At 39.7% G+C, this 21143-nt stretch overlaps 1 protein-coding gene across 2 annotated transcripts in view; it reads right to left on the minus strand.

The window, feature by feature from the left end:
- Positions 1-21143, minus strand: part of LOC122556227 (uncharacterized) — a 197022-nt gene that overhangs the window by 160890 nt on the left and 14989 nt on the right. For both annotated transcript variants that reach the window (XM_087999688.1, XM_043702808.2), the window contains exons 3-5: positions 11449-11524; positions 8438-8842; positions 2266-2440 (exon numbers count right to left, since the gene is read on the minus strand). In XM_087999688.1, the coding sequence (XP_087855814.1) occupies positions 2266-2440; positions 8438-8842; positions 11449-11518 (650 nt within the window). In that variant the 5' untranslated portion in view covers positions 11519-11524. The remainder of the gene's footprint in view (positions 1-2265; positions 2441-8437; positions 8843-11448; positions 11525-21143) is intronic.

A 21143-nucleotide genomic window follows, 5' to 3' on the forward strand; every position in this document is an offset into this window, starting at 1 on the left:
AAAGTGAATTACTTCACACTTATCCAAGCTGAACTCCTCTGCCACTTATCAGCCCAGTTCTGCATTCTGTCAATGTCTCGTTGCGACGTACAACAGCCCTCCACACTAGAAGAAATAATTAAGAGGTGGTAGGACTCCATCTTGCCTTTCTGAGTTATTGCTTACTATTCTAATCACAATGCTACCATAGTGAAATAACACTGTGATAATGTGAAGTCTAATAAATTCTCTCAATAGAGAGGTGCAAAGTAGAGCTAAGATATAGATATACATCAATAATGGCCCAAACAATCTACAATCGCGATTAAATCATCACATGGAGGCATAAAGCTTTCTTTTGAAGGGTGAAAGTGAAGCTAGCATTTATATAATGCCTTTCCCATACTCAGGATGTTCCAAAGCATCTTACAACGAATCACTTTCAATTACACTTTGAAAGTGTAATTGCTATTTTACAATCAAACCTAAAGCTTTTCATTAAAGTGTCATGATTTTTTTTACGTCAATCTTAATAGTCAGACAGTCTTTGCTTAATTTCTCAATTAATAGACAGCATCTTCATAAGTGCAACACTCCTTTAGTAGTATGCTGAAGTAGCAGCCTAAATAAGAATGTAAGGACGTAGGTAATCGAAGTCAGAGTAGGTTGTTTTGTCCCTCAAACGTCCGCCACCATTCAATAAGATCATGACTGATGTTTTATTGCCATTTGCTTGCAAAATCTGTATTCCTTTGTCTACACAGTAGTAGTTGGCAACATTGACAGCACTTTGAGATCATATATTGGACATGAAACACTTTTATGCCCTGAGAACTGACAGAAAATGATAATTAACTTTTCCACTTTGAATTTGAAATACCTGTATGGATGTTCCTATGATGACAGTGAGCCACCTTTTGGTGGGAATTGTGAGCTGCTATTGAGTCTACTGACTCCAATTTTCACCAGCTTGATTTTCACAGCCAGTTTCTTTCTATCACAACATCAACATCACCATAAAATCAGTACCATCACAGTTACTGAATGAAGATGTTTGGACTGAAATGGAGAACCACAATCACATCATTACATTGTGTGCATATCATTAAACAAGACCTTATATCTTCAATCTGTTTCTGGTGAGAAAATAAATAACCTCTTCCAAATCCAGGTTTTATTACACCGCTAATTTAAAGGCACCTTCTAATTGCAAAGCAGACAGTTGCATAGAAGGATTGGCAGAATCATCAAAGCAGTAGCTAACATTGTTTTCTCAGTGCACAGCTCTTAACATGAGAAATAACTGGTTGAATTGAAGTTGTTGAGACAATCCATCATTTTAACTGTTATAAATGCAATAGGGGCAATTAAACTTTATGTGCCAATATAAAGGCAAAGGAAGTGGCTCCAATTCAAAGCCCACAAGCAGATAGTCAAGCTTCCTTAATCAGGATTCCAACAGTACAGAGTTCACATGTGTTCTCAACCACTTGCATTGATAAAGCATTTTTAATTTAGTAAAATGTCCAAAGGTACTCCATAGAATTAGAGAATAATAGCGGTACAGCAGAAGATCATTGTGTCCATGTTAGTTCTCTGTCAGTGCAACTCAGAGATAGTCCTGCAGCCCCAACTTTTGCCCTTAATCTTGCAAATTGTTTTCCTTTTGTGTTCCTGTCTAATTCCCTTTCAAACTGAACGTGCCTCTCTCACACTTTTTGGGTAATGTACTCCAGATCTTAGCCATTAGTTGTTTTTCCAATTCACATTAAATCTGTGTCTTCTGGATCTTGACCTTTTCACTAATGAGAAAAACTTCTCTCTGTCTCCTCTGTCTAAGGCTCTCATGATCTTGACATGTCTACTGAATCTCTTCTGTAAGGAGAACAATTGCAGCATCTCCAAAGGATTCATGCAACTACAACCCATCACCTCTAGAATCACCTTTCCAAAGTCTTCACATCCTTCCAAACGTATGATGACCAGAACTGGACCCAATACTCTAGTTGAGGCTAAATCAGAGTTTAACATAACTTCCTTGCTTTTGTACTCTATGCCTCTACTCAAGAGTCCAGGATCCAATATGCCCTTCTTAATCACTTTATTAACCTGCCTTACCATTTCAATGATTTATGCAATCTCTGTTATTGCACTCCATTTGGAACTGCACCCTTTATTTCGTATTGCATTCTTCTCATCCTTCCTACTATTTAATGCTAAATAGCTAATCTGTCGTTTACCAATTTACAACAAACACCAGTTTGTACGCAGTAATCAACCGCTTACCTGACACTTCGATCAGAAAGCCAGCCAGCATCACAGTGATCAAACCCATCTTCATACGAGGCTTGAAGCTGTTCTGGGGTTGCAATGGTGGCACTGTTATCCTGACATACTTGTTTGGCCATCTCGAAGTTCAGTGCATATCTGCTTGCTGCTGCCCGATAGTGGAATATTACACCTGAGGATGGAATGGCACCTCTCAGTAAATGTATTATAGGTAAGGGTGCATTTATTTTCTTCTCTTCCCTTCCCTTCTGAAGGTAGTAATCCTTGCTAGCGTATACAGTCACAGTTATCCACAGTTCAGTAACCTCTCATTGAATTGTTCATTAGCACAGCACATTAGTGAGTCAAGATAATGAGAGACCAGCTTTTCTCTACTTTAGAAAAAACATTGTATGGACCAGCATGTTATGCCAACTGTCAATAAGCACTGGGGATAGGATGGCCTATTGGTATTATCGCGAGTCCATTAATCCAGAGACCCTGGTAAGGTTCTGAAGACCCAGTTTTGAATCTTGCCTTGGCAAATGATGGCATTTGAATTCAATAAAATAGCTGGAATTAGGAATTTAATGGTGACCATGAAACCATTGTCGATTGTCATTTAAAAAACCCATCTGGTTCACGAATGTCCCTTAGAAAGGAAACTGCTGTCCTGACCATTCTCAAGCCTGCTGTGTGCTGAGTAGGTTGAATTTAGCCATCTGCTGCAGTTCAGGAAGAATAAGTAGTCTCAACACTTCTGTAATAGGAAGTGGAAAATTCAGCTCATCAGCCATTGACTCTTGCTAAAATTTATGCAAGTGTGGGAAAAGAGATTGACTTTGTGTTACTCACTCTCATGTTTGAAGATAATTTAGATGTGTGAGGACAGTGGTAGCGTAGCTATAGTGAAACAGAAACTGTACCTCAGTGCTTAAGCGATGAGGAAGTACTTTAGAAAGGAGTAGGTAGAATGTTTGTGATTAATGGTTGGCACTTTTTAATTTGTATTCATGGATGTGGCTGTCACTGACTAGGCCAGCATTTATTGTCCATTTCTAATTATCCAAAGGACAGCTAAGAATCAACCACATTGCTCTGCGTTTGGAGTCACATGTAGGCTACACCAGTGCCTACCTCACCAGACATAAGACAAAATGGACTGAAATACTAAAACAGAGCAATAGTTGATGAATTTTTGAAGCATGTGTTCAAAGCAAGCACCAGCTATAATGATTTTAGTGCTACCTAGGTTGCATTAACCACAATTGATTTGCCTTAAAAATCCCTCGACCGTTACAGTCATTATGTAGATCTCATAGTCTACTGTTTGAATGTGATTTAATTCCTAGTAGCAATACATTCCTTTGGAGAAAGAATGTTTTCTTAGCACCTCCAGAGATGGCCTCAAATAAATAGGGGCAAGTCTATGTTCATACTTTGCCAATTCCTTGCATCAATGTAGCACACTTCTGATGTGTGTTCATCAGTTTCATTCACTGATCACAGAATGCCTGAGATGTCTGTAATCTATACCAACACTCCCTTTCAGCTCAAACAAGGAAATAAGAGGCAGGATACAACAATTCTCCAGTGAATGTGTAAAATGGACTGGGGGCTTGTCATGCTGGATTACTACCAATACTGGACTCTGAGGTATTTTCCAACAGAAAACAGCAGACTTATATGAACCATATTTATTATCATTATTGCCTGAGAAGCACTGAAGCAGATGAACACTGTGGAATACATTGCCCACTGTTCTTGTGCAAACAGAAGGCTTTAATCAAGTTAAATGCCCATAAGACTGAGGAAAATCAATGCAGGTCATTAATCCTTCATCAGGTTTTATTTTGGCTGTTTGCTGCAATTTACCTGCTCTTTAAGCTGCTGTATGTGCTGGATTACTATAGTAACAATCTTACATCCCACCCCAGGTTCATAGGCAGGTTCACAGACAGGGGCACAAACATCTCCCAGTACCTACCTAAGAGGTGATACAGCTTTCCTGATTCAGGAAAGTCACCTGAATCAGTGACAATGCAAGCTGAAATTTCACCAAGTCATCCTTTCAGCCGATCTCAAGAGCGAGGTCAGATTAGATTACTTACAGTGTAGAAACAAGTCATTCAGCCCAACAAGTCCACACCGACCCTCTGAAGAGCAACCCACCCAGACCCATTCCCCTACATTTACTCCTTCACCTAACACTATGGGCAATTTAGCATGACCTAACCTGCACATTTTTCGACTGTAGGAGGAAACCGGAGCACCCAGAGGAAACCCACACAGACACGGGGAGAATGTGCAAACTCCACACAGACAGTTGCCCGAGGCGGGAATTGAACCCGGGGTCTCTGGCACTGTGAGGCAGCAGTGCTAACCACTGTGCCACCGTGCCGCCCTTGATTTCTCAAGGCAAAAATATTTGAAATTAAACAAAAGATTGGAAATCCTTTCTTTAGAAAAGGTGAGTAGTTATCGAAAAAGACTATTGCAGATTAACCGTGTAAATTAAGAACGAAAATGCAGCTTGGCTCAATTGGCAAAATGTTTTTCTCAGAAAGGTGGATTTAGACCCTTCTCAATCTAAGACAAACCTCCACTGTAGTATCAGAGTCAAAGAGTGTGATGCTGGAAAAGCACAGCCGGTTAGGCAGCATCCGAGGAGCAGGAGAACTGACGTTTCAAGCATAAGCTCTTCATCAGCTTAAAGTCAAAACGTCAATTCTCCTGCTCCTCGGATGCTTCCCAACCAACTGTGCTTTTCCAGCATCACACTCTTTGACTCTGATCTCCAGCATCTGCAGTCCTCACTTTCTCCACTATAGTATTTTGTTACAAGAAATGAGAAATGAAGACTACTTTTTTTCAGCTGACCAGGAAATTCACCAGATGCCATGGCTGACAATTTTTCTGAGTTTTCACTGAAGTAACAGATTATTGGTTTGTGGAATCTTACTGTACGTAAAATTGCAGCTACATTTACCCCAACTTAACATGATGACTTTTACAAGTCACAATTTGAAGGTGCCGGAATTGGACTGGGGTGGAGAAAGTTAAAAATCACACAACAACAGGTTATAGTCCAACAGGTTTAATTGAAAGGAGTAGCTTTCGGAGCACTGCCCCTCCGGCAGATGATTGTCAACTTGGTCACCTGTTGAAGGAGCAGCACTCCAAAAGCTAGTGCTTCCAAATAAACCTGTTGGACTATAACCTGGTGTTGTGTGATTTTTAACTTTTTAAAAGTCACTGCACTTAAGTGTAATTTACTGTATACAAAGTCTTTGGACATTGCAGAGAGTTGTGATAAAATACTTTAAAAATGCAAGTCTTTCTTACAATGTAGTGGATTAATTCTGGAAAACCTATTTTAAAAATAAAAATCTGAATGTGGACTGTGCAATTTGCCTTTGTAGTTAACTAACTTCTATCCATCACCTTGAGGCTACTCATTAATATTGAACACTTGGACAAGAAATGCCACAAGAAAACAGAGGTAATTAGCGAAAGAAATAAATATAGTCTATTCTTCTTTCTTTACTTATCTCTTCACTCATATTAGTCTGCAGGTTTTCGCAATACCCTACTCTTTCTTTTAGTGTTATTACATGTTGTCTTTCTGGCCACCCGCTGTTGCTATAAATGTATTGATGAAACTTTCAAGCATTGGAAAACGAAAATCAGATACATAATCACATGTTTTGGAGGTGGTAACTGCCATTATTGGGTGGCAGCGAGGGCGTTCAGTAGCTACTCAAATCGCATGCACCAATTCAACACGTGGAGCTGAATAGATTAGGCAAAGATTAGATATAGCAAACAATAGGCTAATGTGTAGATCTACACTGTTATCAGGAGGGTGGTGACAATGCATATACACATTATATGGGGTTTGTGCAGCTCACCATGCCTTGTGAGGAGCTCCTGCTACCTGCTGTTTATCAAACAAAGGTTCAGCTTCGTAGGTTATTGCAGCCTGTCTGCCTTGGAGCTAAGTAGTCAGAATCCCTTTGTGTTGTGTGCTTTGCAGTAGAAAATCAGAATGGTTAACTCCATGTGGTAGACTTAGTAATCTGATACCTGATCCAAGCAGTCAACCTGCCTAACTAATAAAACCTGGAGAGCCTGTCTTTGGGGCTGGGATTCTCTTCAACAGCATCTGAATAATTTTGCAGGCAAAGGCTCTGACAAATAATGTGGACAAGTATCGGGATGCATGCCATTGTCTGAGGTTACAGAAGCTATTTGTAATCTTAATGTCTTATTTGATCGAGGTCAGTTTTTGATGTTACTTCTCCCTCACAAAACTGTCTGCTTTGAACTTTGTAACACTGTTTTTGTCTGTCCCTATATCAATCCCTTTGCTACTGAAACCCTTATTTAAATCTTTGTCACCTTCAGACTATGTTACTTGAATAAATTCAGAAAATACGAGAACGAAACAAGAGTTACTGTTTCATGCTGTCAGACCTGCTGAGAACTTCCACTTTCCAGCATGTTCAGTTTTTATTTCAGATTTCCAGCTTCTGCAGTTTTTGCTTGTCTGGTCAGTTTACTTGGCAGTTTATGATCCTAATTCCCACACAACACTGCTGACAGTATCCCCTACAATACCACATGCTGCACATCGCACACGTCTCTGCTCACCAATCAAACTTGGTTCCCAGAATCCCGTGCCTCACATTTAACACTCATGTATTTATGGTTAAATGTCAAGCTCCTCTGTAACTCATTAACCACCTTGATTCATTGCTTTATCCTTGTGAATCTAGCTATTGAAGAACCTTTCTTCCTGGCCCCACATTTTGTTACAGTGCTTTCAGTTGCCTTGTATATTGTTTTTTGGATTTTTTTAACTGAGCTTTTCTACTTGTAAAGCTTTCATCTTCCTTTTAACTTTTTCCTTAAAATCTACATCTTCACCTTCCCTCATCTCTCTCTTTTGATTTATAACAGTGAATTATGGCTGTAAGTATCTCTGACTATGCCATACAATTGTTATGTGAATACTGGCACAATATTTATATTTCCATCCTTTCTTCCAGTTATATAGTTTCCACTTAGTAAAACTGTACTTTAAAATTGAAGAAAATTCAATTTTCTTCTTCTCCCAAACTGGAACACAGCAATTTCCAACCTGTCTTTCTTTTTCTTCAACTTTTATGCACTTATGATCAGCTGAACTAATATCCAATGAAACCACAAGGAATCATTTATTTGCTAGCAGATTAAACAGAGGAAGGTTTGCATTTATATAGCATCCTGTCAAAAATCCCAGAAGTGTCTCAAAGTACTTCAGAGGCAATTGTTTATATTGAACTGTGGTGGCTGCTGTTAGAATGCTAATCAAGGTGTCTTTTTCCATGTATCCAGCAAGACTTCACAAGCAGCAAATACTTTTTGGCTGAGGGGGAACATTGGCACGATGAGGATTTCCTGCTCCTCTTTGATGATGTTACTGAGATCTAAACATCACAATAAAACAGACAGGATCTTTGGCTACTGTGTCATCAAAAGAATTGATCAATAGGGTGTCTGTCAATATTAGTGTAATGCCAGTCAGATTATGTACTTGTATCCTGGGTTGACTTGATAAGAAAAGACACTGTGACAAATTATATAAGCCTTATTCTGGGTCAAGTAATGGTACATTTAATTAAATGAGAGACTTCTAAACCAAATAAAATGAAACCTTGGTGGGCGGCACGGTAGCACAGTGGTCAGCACTGCTGCTTCACAGCGCCAGAGACCCGGGTTCAATTCCCGCCTCAGGCGACTCTCTGTGTGGAGTTTGCACATTCTCCCCGTGTCTGCGTGGGTTTCCTCCGGGTGCTCCGGTTTCCTCCCACAATCTAAAAATGTGCAGGTTAGGTGAAATTGGCCATGCTAAATTGCCCGTAGTGTTAGGTGAAGGGGTAAATGTAAGGGACTGGGTCTGGGTGGGTTACGCTTCGGCGGGTCAGTGTGGACTTGTTGGGCCGAAGGGCCTGTTTCCACACTGTAAGTAATCTAATCTAAGTAGCTTTACAGACCCATTTCAGCAGTAGGATCTACATACAAACACTAAATCTGTAACTAAAGATCTCCGTTCAATAGAAGAAGATGTCAGTCTAATAGTCATTTGGCTAATGCCAATGTCACTGCAATCCATGAGCTGAAAATTACTTGACATATCAAGACTTACCAGTAACATCTAATGAGACAGTGTCTTGCTCATCTTCGATGCCAATCATTACCTCACAGCGGTAAAGACCAGTATCACTTGCTCGCAGTCGGCAAATGGTTAGTGTTGCATCACTCAGACTCTCAGGGTGCTTGGGCACTGCAACTCGACCATCATAGTCAGCAGCAATTTTTATCACACCATTTTGCGCCACCAGAATTAAGGTTTCTTTCTTGATCCTTCCATCTTTTCCTTCCTCTATTTTTGTCCACTTAATCCGAGGAAACTCCTGGAAAGAATGGTTGGATGGTGAAGGTGTGGCCAGCATTGAATAGTGACATGGAAGAGAGACAAAGCTAGAAAGGGAGCCTTTCACATAGGAACTCCTCTTAATCTTCATTCTCATCATCTTCCCACTATCGTGTGCTAAGGACAAAGAAAGAAAGAGTTGTCATTTGTGAATTAGAAACAGGTTGACTTTACAAAATCACTCTATGTAACATTTAACTTGAAAGAGAAGCCAGCCACATTTGGGTTCACCTTTGCTCAATTGGAAATATTTATTACTTTTAGGTTTCTGTCATTTGAAACTTGTCAGTGAAATGGATGCAGGAGCTGCCAGTTCCTCAGGCTTAGTGGCTGTTTGATCAGTTTTGCTGGTCAGAAAGAGGAGTACTTCTCTGGGCCTCTCGTTAGAGGTCTTTGATGATCACCAACAGCAAACACCAGGGTTCTTTACTCCCATATTGATTGCTGTTTCCATCACCACCATTTGCCAGAGACTGACCCCAGGAATACGTCGCTAAACCCTGCTGTTGCTAGTGTCCATTCTCCCAACAAACAAGCCGTTCATCGGCCAAAGTGCCATGCAGGAAGCTAAGGAATATTAACAAAGTTCTATTGTCCACAATATCCAACCAGGTTCTTCAACATTTTCGAACAGCACCCTACCCTCCTCAGCTCCCCATTATTAACAGCGACAAAATGTTTGTATCACCTGCATTGCATTTCCTCCCCAACCTATGCAGATGACCTAGAAAGTGCAAAAATAGCACCTAGAGTCTTCTATGAGTATGCAATGAGGATAACTGGGCTGCTTCTCAGCTGTACATCATTGGCAGATGGAAGAACAATTCTAGTGCACTAGTTCTAATAATGCTCTCTATGAGAAACATGCAGCTCTCAATGCCAATTATGGTATTACCAGATCTTCATTGTTATTAGATTTTAAAATATCTAATATTGTTTCACCTAAGCACTTGAATATTGCTCCATTTAGAATATTGAAATTATGCAGTTTTCGAACTACTATATTCTGGCTAATACCATCATCTTTGAAGTTGTAAAATTATGTACACACATGGACTCATGTAATACTTGCAGACTACTTTAGAACATTTAAGGGCAATAAAATTACTCTTGTACATAATAGAGTAATTGAGATATACAACACAGAGACAGACCCTTCAGTCCAACCCATCCATGCTGACCAGATATCCCCAAGCAATCTAGTCCCAACTGCCAGCACCCCGCTCATATCCCTCCAAACCCTTTTTTATTCATTTACCCATCCAAATGCCTTTTAAATTTTGCAATCATACTAGCCTCCACCACTTCCTCTGGCAGCTCATTCCATACACGTACCACCCTCTGCGTGAAAACGTTGCCCCTTAGGTCTCTTTTATATCTTTCTCCTCTCACCTTACACCTATGCCTTCTAGTTCTGGACGACCCCACCCCAGTGAAGAGATTTTGTCTATTTATCCAATCCATGCCCCTCATGATTTTATAAACCTCTAAAAGGTCACTCCTCAGCCTCTTACACTACAGGGAAAACAGCCCCAGCCTAATCAACTTCTCCCTTTAGCTCAAATCCTCCAACCCTGGCAACATTCTTGTAAATCTTTTCTGAACCCTTTCAAGTTTCACAACATCTTTCTAGTAGGAAGGAGACCAGAATTGCACACAATATTCCAACAGTGGCCTGACCAATGTCCTGTACAGCCGCAACATTATCTCCCAACTTCTGTACTCAATATTCTGACCAATAAAGGAAAGCATACCAAATGCCTTCTTCACTATCCTACCTACCTGCGATTCCACTTTTAAGGAGTTATGAACCTGCACTCCAAGGTCTCTTTGTTCAGTGACAGCCCCTAGGACCTTACCATTAAGTGTATAAGTCCTGCTAAGATTTGCTTTCACAAAATGCAGCACCTCGCATTTATCTGAATTAAATTCCATCTGCCACTTCACAGCCCATTGGCCCATCTGATCAAGATCCTGTTGTAATCTGAGGTAACCTTCTTCGCTGTCCACTACACCTCCAATTTTGCTGTCATTTGCAAACTTACTAACTGTACCTCTTATGCTCACATCCAAATCATTTATGTAAATGACAAAAAGTAGTGGACCCAGCACAAATCCTTGTGGCACTCCACTGGTCACAGGCCTCCAGTCTGAAAAACAAAGCTCCACCACCACCCTCTGTCTTCTACCTTTGAGCCAGTTCTGTATCCAAATGGTGAGTTCTCCCTGAATTCCATGAGATTTAACCTTGCTAACCAGTCTCCCATGGAGAATCTTGTCGAATGCCTTACTGAGGTTCATAATAATCACATTCATCGCTCTGCCCTCATCAAACCTCTTTGTTACTTCTTCAAAAAACTCAATCAAATTTGTGAGACATGATTTCCCATGCACAAAGCCATGTTGACTATTCCTAATCAGTACTTGCCTTTCCAAATATATATACATCCTGTCCCTCAGGATTCCCTCCAACATCCTGGCCCACCACTGACGTCAGGCTCACTGGTCTATAGTTTCCTGGTTTGTCCTGACCACCCTTCTTAAACATTGGCATCACATTAGCCAATCACCAGTCTTCTGGAACCTCACTTGTGATGATCGATGATACAAATATCTCAGCAAGGGGCCCAGCAATCACTTCCCTAGCTTGCAATAATGATCTTTTATATTTCATGCAGGCAATGTAGAAACATAGGATGGTGCAAGAGGTAATACTATCTTACCTGAGTGTACTGACGATACTATTGTCAACGTGGAACATATCCACAAGATATGCATTAAATGTAATATCATTTTGACCTAAAAAGGAAAGAAAACACATTGCCAATCAAATTGCACAGTAGTCTCCACTAAATAATTAACATTAAAACAGAGGAACATTCTACATCATTTAAATTCTAGAAAAATATTCATAGCTACATGATTTACTTCTGCCTGTAACTGAGTATACTGTTTGAGTACCTGCTTTCTCGAAATGAAGAGCTGAAAGTGATCAGCACTTACACTACACTGCAAACTCTCAAGATTGCATGCAGTAAATTAAGTGTAGAACTATTTAATCATAGAAGTCAAGTAGCTGAACTACAGAGTAAAAGATAAATCAGAACCTGATAGAAATGGGAAACAGTTGAATACACTTGAAAAGCACTTCACTGAAATTGCCATAGTCAAGCAATTTATTCATAATTAGTTTAAATACTGAAAGATTGTAGGGAAAGAAAAGGCATTCCTCATGTCAAGTGAATACAGCAAGTTTCCAGTGTAGCTACCCTGATGACAATAGTGCAATATCAATAAGTTAGAAGTTGCAAGTATTAAGGCAACAAAAATTATAGGATATCTAATCAGGGAATGTTCAAGCAAAGAAAAGAACAGGTGAACTGAATTGTACATATTAAAAAATTGACTGACCAGCGATGTATTTAGATTTCTATCAAAATGAAGATGATAAAAGACAAATGACGGAGTTGACCCTCAGACAACCTGCGTCCGATCTAAATAATTTTCAACACAATCATCAAAAATCAAACAGATCGTACAGGATTTGTGTGTATTTTGTGTAAACATTCCAGCTTTCACTTCCAATCTACTCAAGAATTAGGCAGCTTCCGAGTCTGTGGAAGGGTCGCTCCACCCAAAATGTTAACTTTGATTTCTCGCCATAGATTCTGCTCAGACCTGCGGAGGTTCCCAAGCAATTCCCCTTTTTGTCCCTTGTTGGGAATACTGACTATGAAACGTATTGCTGTCCTTTGTTGGATCAAACTCATGAAATCCTTTCCTAACAGCACTGACTGTACTTAAACCACATGGACTGCACTGTTAAGAAGGCAGCTCATACTCACCTTCTCAAGAGCAATTAAGGGAAAATAATAAATATTGCTCTTGCCACTGACACTCATACCTCAAATATTATTAAGAAAAAGTCCACATTGAGATAGCTGATCTCACAAATGCTGATTGCAACTTCTGCCCCAGCACCCCCACCCCAGCTGAGACAGTACTTTTATCTAATGTTAAGTTCTTTGAAGCGGTTTATAATCTTCACGTAGAGGCTAGCTGCACTTTCTAATGTCAAAATTAAAGTGTTGAAATTGAGGAACAAAATATTTCAGAGGTCTTAAGAGTAAATAAGAAGACTCAGGAGCAACAGTCAGGTGAGAGAGAAAGGATTGCATTTGTTGTTGGCTGGTTTATTTAAATATTTTGCTTGAGAAGGCAAAAGCTAAATGCTCCTCAGACTAAACTAGCTCCAAAACTGTCCTGGGATAACAAGTTCTCAATTCACAACCCTAACCAATCTATAATTCAATATGCAAACTATGATCTGAATATCCCCGGGGCAGCAAGGAAAAGAAGATTACTCAAAATGACTGATCATATCAGTTCCGTATGTCATCACAGACTCCCTACAGTATGAAAGGCAGGCTATTCAGCCCAACTGACCCTATTTCCCATGGCTAATCCACCTAACATTCACATCCCTGGATACTATGGGTAATTTGCCATGGCCAATCCACCTGACCAGCATGTCTTTGGACTGTGGGAGGAAACCAGAGCACCTAGATGAAACCCACACAGACACTGGGACAATGTGCAAACTCCACACAGTCAGTCACCCAAGAGTGTAATCAAATCCGGGTCCCTGCTGCTGTGAGGCAGCAATGATAACCACTAAGCCACTTTGCCTCCCTTATAGTACTATAAGGCAAAACTGGCAAAACTTCTTTTGGCCATGGGCCGAGATGACTGATACAGCCACGTTTGCAAGGAACTCCTGAGAATGAGACTACAAGTATGGAAAATATGGTAAAGTAGGAGATGTTAAAATCTATTCTATAGTGATGTAATTGTTTTTTTAACTGCAGCAATGTTGAACCAGGTGCTATTTGCAAGCCATGAATTTTATTCCCAGTATTTAGGGTTTGAACTTTGAGAATCACCATATGGTTAGGTTAATTTATCAATTTTACATCGTATTCTAAGGAAATAGTGAGACAAGCAAACTTAAAAGAACACTTTTTCTAATTAGTAGAGACTATACATTGAATGATGCAATGCAAAACTAGAAAGACATTAACTATTTTGACAGACACATTTCTTAAATCTCATTTATTTTGAATAAACAAGTCATTTGCCCATAAAATATTAGCTGCATAGTTATTTAAATGAAAGCAATAGCATGAATGTTTCACCTTAAAAACAGAAAGAAAGCAAATGACATTTGCTAGAGACTTGTCTATAAACCTCAAAAGCCACATTCTCAAGGGAAGACAGACAAAATTAAAGGCTTTGTAGACTATTTCGTTCTGACATGAATCCAATAAAAACTTGCATTTATGTATTACCTTTAATGTGGCAGAGGATTCTAGATTTTTAACAAATTGGGTATTGGATGCTCAGTCACAACAACAGAAAGCACAGTTGAAAAGGTGGGATTTTGAGGCTGTTTTTAAAAGCCTTAGGAGAAGTATCCAGCATGTTGACTTAAGAGATGAAAGGTGACAGAAAATATTAATTAAAAGATTGGAGAGTGAAAACTGGGTTACAGAACGAGGTGAAAATGTGTTGCTAGAAAAGCACAGCAGGTCAGGCAGCATCCAAGGAGCAGGAGAATCGACGTTTCGGGCACGAGCCCTTCTTCAGGAATCCTGAAGAAGGGCTCATGTCCGAAACGTCGATTCGCCTGCTCCTTGGATGCTGCCTGACCTGCTGCGCTTTTCCAGCAACACATTTTCAGCTCTGATCTCCAGCATCTGCAGTCCTCACTTTCTCCTTACAGAACGAGGGGCAAGCTCAGAATCAGGGTGAAGTAAAAAAGGAATGATTTTTAATTCAGACTTCCAGCATCAACAGTATTTTGTTTGATTGAATGAAACAAGGACAGGCAATGAACCATAAATTCCACACAGTAACTTGATAATGTGAAAACTCCATATACTTTGACTGCCATTTTCATATTTTACAAACACTGGTAAAGCACTTATAGCTAGATGTTTTTGATTTCTTTGTTCTGAGGGAATAATTTTAGTAGCAAAGTTAAATACATTCAGATGATTCTAATACCAAAACAAATGGAAGTAAACTGTTTTACCACATGGGTATTGCTCTTCTTACATTATTAATAATCTCTGACAGGAGATTAGACATGAAAAAAAATTCTCCTGTCAGAACTTGTAATGGGACTTAAAGGGATCATTTCAGGTTTCCTCCTACTGTGCAGTTTACCTGCTCCAAACTTGAAAATCTGAGAATTCTTTCAAGATGGAACTAATTCAAAGCACACATTTAAAATGTGTATGTGACACCATTTCCAGTGTGTCATGCATGTCATTATACGATATCAGAATCTTTCATGGAGGGAAAGATTTAGCAGAAACATTTAAACATAAATAAGATTCAAATCTTTGGCTTCTTCAACCCTTAGCAGCCCCAACTTCTGCCCTCACCTCCACTTCATACAATTAAAAAGATGGGCATGACTAGGCTTGCACAGTCTTGTGCATTGGTGTACAATTCCTATCATCTGTAAATGACAAAATGAATACTATTTCTCATCCCACCTGTCAGCACTGCTCTCTGTTCATAATGCCCCAGTAGTGATGCATTTTTAGTGGCTCAGTATTGTCATGATAGATTTGCAGATCAAAACGGTAGATAGAGGGGAGGTGTCTGTATTTGTGTTATGATGGGAGAACACCTGTGAAGGGGAGAAATGTAAGGAAAAAGAAATGTATTGAGAGAAATAGATGGATCTGACAGGGTTTGGACAAGTAATGATATTGATATTTTGTTCCAAAAGGATAATTCCAAATACCACTTTATTTTTAGATTAAGGATCCATTAGTTGTTATATAAGAATGAGCCAGAAGCATTGATAATGAAAAAACTCAAGATTTTCCAGGTTATTATGCTCTTGGACCCCTATAATAAATATCCAGTAGTGGGTATAAGGTGGGATACCATAGTTCAGGATTCTCTTAAAGTTAACATGCAGTTTCAGATGGCTTTTAGGAAAGCAAACATAATGTTCATATAGATTTGAGAGGGCTACAATACAACAGCAGGGATGTACAGCTGAGGCTGTATAAGGCTCTGGTCAGACTGCATTTGGAATATTGTGAGCGGTTTTAGGCCTCATATCTAAGGACAGATGTGCTGGCTTTGGAGGGGGACCCAAGGAGGTTTACAAGAATAATCCCGGGAATGAAGGACTTGCTGTATGTGGAGTAGTTAATGACTCTGGGTCTGTACATAATGTAGTTTAGAAAATTACAGAATACTGAGAGGCCTGGATAGCATGGACATTTTAAACTTGGTGCCTTCTCCACATTTGTAACATAATGCTAAAACAGTCGTAACAATGTATTTGTTCTATCACGTCGGAGGCTGAGGGGTGACCTTATAGAGGTTTACAAAATTATGAGGGACGTGGATAGGATAAATAGACAAAGTCTTTTCCCTGGGGTTGGGGAGTCCAGAACTAGAGGGCATAGGTTTAGGGTGAGAGGGGAAAGATATAAAAAAAACCTAAGGGGCAACTTTTTCACGCAGAGGGTGGTACGTGTTTGGAATGAGCTGCCAGAGGATGTAGTGGAGGCTGGTACAATTGCAACATTTAAGAGGCATTTGGATGGGTATATGAATAGGAAGGGTTTGGAGGGATATGGGCCGGGTGCTGGCAGTTGGGACAAGATTGGGTTAGGATATCTGGTTGGTGTGGACAAGTTGGACTGAAGGGTCTGTTTCCATGCTGTACAGCTCTATGACTCTATGACTTCAATAATGACAGAGTCAATTCTTATACCAGGTCAGTGAATGATAATATTAATGATTGACATGCTTCCAATGCTAAAACAAAGAACATAAATTGTTTTAATTTATGAGCATCACTTTTCTTGCAGCACTGAAGATCGCCAACATAAAGGTAGACAATAGACATAGTTCTGACAAAAAGTCATCGACCAGAAGCATGAACTCTGTTTCTCTATCACAGAGGTTGCCAGCTTCAACAAATATTTCCAGTATTTTGGTTTCTATAATGATAGTGAGCTCAGCACCTCAATTGGATCTGCATATATCTTCAAAAATGCTGTGCATTGAAAGTCAGTCAATGTGCTGGATAAAGGGTCCATTAGATTCCATACAGTGTGGAAACAGGCCCTTCGGCCCAACAAGTCCACACCTACCCTAATCATAGCTCCGCTCTTTAGCCAGTTCTGCAGTAAAACACTGTCGAAACTACCTTCCCCTGTGGCAGCACACTCACCCCACAGCCCAATTCAACTGTTGTCAAACCTAAGTCTTCACTGATTAGGTTGGGATCAAACTCTACAGCCCAGAAACCACTGGACACAGACATACCATCAAGTTTGTCCAATTATTGCCAACAAAGTGGAACTTGCTATCTCAGGGAATAATAATGAACATACATTTAAGGAGCAGCTAGACAAACCTATGAGGGAGAAGGGAATATAAGATTGGGGGGGGGGGGGATTTAGATGATGAAAGATGGCAGAAGGCTCAAATGGAGCATAAACATCAGCACAAACTGGTTGGGCAGAATGGCCTGACTTTGTGTCGCATATCCAATGCAATCTGACGACAATCTTTCATTCCCAGTTCACATGGGACAAACCAATCAAATAATGAACATTGATTCCCAAAATCACATTTCACAATGCGACTTATAAAAGATCCTCAGTACAAGGCAGTTATACTCCACATGAACTTCCAACTGTCCCAAATCTAAAATATCTTTCTCTTCCTTTCCCAATTTCCCCTTAGGATATTAATACAATTCACCTTAACTGCTCTCTGCGGTTCTTCTACATTCTCACTGCTAAAGGTATATACAGAACTGGAGCTGAGTTTGTCTCCCAGGTACATAAATACCCCACACTAGTGAAGGTGCATATGTAATTCTTTATTCACCTCAACAACCCAGTTCTTCGCAGGTTTATATGTTTCCATGTTCATATGAAAGTTAATTTTTGAATATCTGGAAGCCCTGAAGTTACCCTTTCTGGTATCAAATATTGGTGTCCTCTGGGGGAAACTGTTGAAGTATGAGGTAATAACTCTGAAGGGTTAATATTCATGTTACATTATGTCTATCCACTCTACTGATGTCACACAGTCTGTGGGTGAAGACAGGGAGTTCCAATCTAGTTTTCAAAGGGAACAGAAGTATCTCTACCAGCTCCCTCATTTCTTGTTATTATGTCTATTAAGTTTTATTTATTGCTATTGTGTAACAAACCTTCTTCTTTTCTTGTAACAGTGCCTCTTCAGTAGTCATTTGAGAAAATACCACAAGTGCAATATCTGTGTTGTTTGGTGTAATGTCTGAGAGTAACAGCATTGATGCTGGGTCACAGAACGAAATCAATTCTAAAATCTTTCCACTGATTTTTTAAAAATTCATTCACAGGAATGTGGCATTCACTTGTTAGACTAGCATTTATTGCTCATCCCTAATTCTGCTTGAGTAGATGGTAGGAGCTGCCTTCCAGAGCTATTGCATTTCACTTGATGTAAAAACAACCATAACGCTTTCAGGATTATGACCCAGTAACACTGAAGGAATGGCAATTTAGTTCCAAAGTCAAGATGGTGTGTGAGCTATGTTGCTGTGTTGGTGGAAAATGGGCTGCTTTGTCCTGGATGATGTCAAGGACCTTGAGTGCCGTTGGAGCTGCAACACTCAGGAAAGTAAAGAGTATTCCATAACACTCCTGATATGTGCCTTGTCAATGGTGAACAGGCTGAGAGAAGTGAAGACTAGAGTTACCCAATGAAGAATTTCTTGTTGTGACCTACCGTCACAACATTTACGTGGCTGCTCCAGTTCAGTTCCTGGTCAATGGTAGCCCCCAGGATATTGCGGTATTACAAAAGTAGTGTCATTGAATATCAGGAGACAATTCTGTTCTGAAGAAGGGTCACTGGACCTGAAACATTACCTCTGATTTTTCTCCATAGATGCTGTCAGACCTGCTGACTTTTCCAGCAATTTCAGTTTTTGTTTCTGATTTTCAGCATTCGTAGTTCTTCTGGTTTTTCATCAAGAATCAATTGTTGGGATTCTTTCTTGCTGCAGATGGTCTTTGCCTTGTTTTTGTGTGCTGGTTACTTTTGACTTAAAGAGATCAAGCCTAGATGGTTGTCCAGGTCTTGCTGTATTTAGACATGGATGACTTGAGCATCTGAAGAGTTGTGAATGGTACTGAACATTGTTCAATCATTAGTGAACATCCCCGGTTCTGGCCTTATGTTGGAGAAGGTTTACCAGAAGGTTCATTAATAAAGCAGCTGAAGATGATTTGGCCCATACATTACCCTGAGGAATTCCTGCAGAGATGTCCTGGGATTGAAACAACTGACCTCCAATAACCAAAAACATATTCCTTTGTGCAAAGTATGACTCCAATCACTTGATATCACTATCAACAACACTTTCCATTAATTGTGTGATAAGGTGGTAACTGACCAGGTTGGCTTTGTCTTGTGTTTAGTTGACAGGACATACTTTGACAACTTTCCAGATTGCCAGCAGATGCTAGTGTTATAATTGTTGAAACAGCTTGGCTCAGGGCATGGTTAGTTCTGGAGCACAAGTCTTCAGTGCAGCAGGGTAGTGTGTGGGTAGGGTGGGGGAGTCCAGAACTAGAAGGCATAGGTTTAGGGTGAGAGGGGAAAGATATAAAAGAGGGTGGTACGTGTATGGAATGAGCTGCCAGACGAAGTGGTGGAGGATAGTACAATTACAATAATTAAAAGGCACCTGGATGGATATATGAATAGGAAAGGTTTGGAGGGATATGGGCCAGGTGCTGACAAGTGGGACTAGATTGGGTTGGGATATCTGGTCAGCATGGACAGATTGGACCAAAGGGTCTATTTCCATGCTGTATATCTCTGTGACTCTATGACTACGCTGAAGGAATGTTGTCAGGTCCCATATCCATTGTAGTAATCAACACCTTTAGATTACCATGTTATCAATTTCAAATACAGGAAGTAAAGTGAGCACAAGGACATGTCAATGTCAAACCAGTGGTGATTTATAAAAAGCACTCTGCATCAGCAAAGTTAGTGTTTGGCTTTACAAAATGAAAAGAAATAGCTATTTGACTTATGGACCTCTAGCACAACTTAGTACGAAGTTTGTTTTCAATAATATAACATAGTAAGTTATGGAAACTCATTGATGAATATGAAAGGCTAGCAATGAATACAAAAACGCATTGCTGAGTTATGGTTCTTTTTGCACAGCTGAAAGAATCTCTATGATAGGAAAAATAATTAGATTGTCCTATTTGTTACAAGGGCCTGCGAAGCATTCTAGAATCCTTCACACAACACAGGCAATTAAACAATTAACTGCTGTAATTAGGCATGACTTTTATTTTGAATGCGATTGCTAACGATACTTTGTGTGGGAAAATTACCAGCGACATCTTTAACTGCAATGAATAACTGTAATGAATACAACACCCTCCTGCTGTTTTAATGGTGCTTTAGTAGCTGTTGATACACAGCATTTCATATGGTTTTAAGGCTTGGGCCACAGCAGGGTAGTGTGGCAATGTGGGCTGTCCTGCAATAGTCTAGAGCACAGCTTTGAGAGGCCTCTCAGCTGGAAAAATGAATAAAGCAGAAAGACTTTAGAAATGGAAACAGATGAAAAAGAGCATATATAATTGCCAAAACCAAGATTTGTTTTAACTTCGCTGGAAAATTTTGAACTTAACAAAATGTTGCTATTGCAGAAAGCTTGAAATGATGGAAAATAATATGGAATGGTATATTGCTACTGGTCACAGAGCATGCAACAGCCAGAAAATATTCAATTTAAGTTAGTTAGAAAATGTGATGATACAAATTGAAAACCTATGAATCTGCTCTTTCTGAACATGGGGCTTTTACCCAAAGTCTCCATGTGGCAAGCTTTCATTCTCAATTGGCCTTTCCTGAGCAGTTGGTAAGGAGTATGTCACATTTCTCCTTATGGATAGGTCAGGAAAGCGAAAGTCTAATGTTAATAGCTATAGAACATTTACAGTGCTATGATAATTGTTCAGTAAATTTAGCCAGTGAGTACTCCTAGGTTGAAATCAGGATTCCTGTTGAAATAGCTGGGCTTATCCACAAAAGAACTGAAGCACTACAATTTTCCACAGCTCCTAGTTCAGGGAAAGCAAAACCCTACAGGTTCATCATTCTGGATTTTCATTTTTGTTTGTGGGCATTAGTGAGGAATTCCATTATGATTTCCCTCTCCAGTGATAAAGTTGAACTGCCAAAAATCACTGCTGAGGGTCATTCCTGTATGGCCTTCTTATAAAATATTGGTCCACGTAGATGATATCTCAACAAAGAGCCAGCAATTTAAGAAAGAAACCTGGTTTAGCAG

Source organism: Chiloscyllium plagiosum, unplaced genomic scaffold (genome assembly GCF_037043375.1).
Source record: "Chiloscyllium plagiosum isolate Xiang-an unplaced genomic scaffold, Cpla_swu_hap1 HiC_scaffold_2, whole genome shotgun sequence".
NCBI lineage: Eukaryota > Metazoa > Chordata > Chondrichthyes > Orectolobiformes > Hemiscylliidae > Chiloscyllium > Chiloscyllium plagiosum.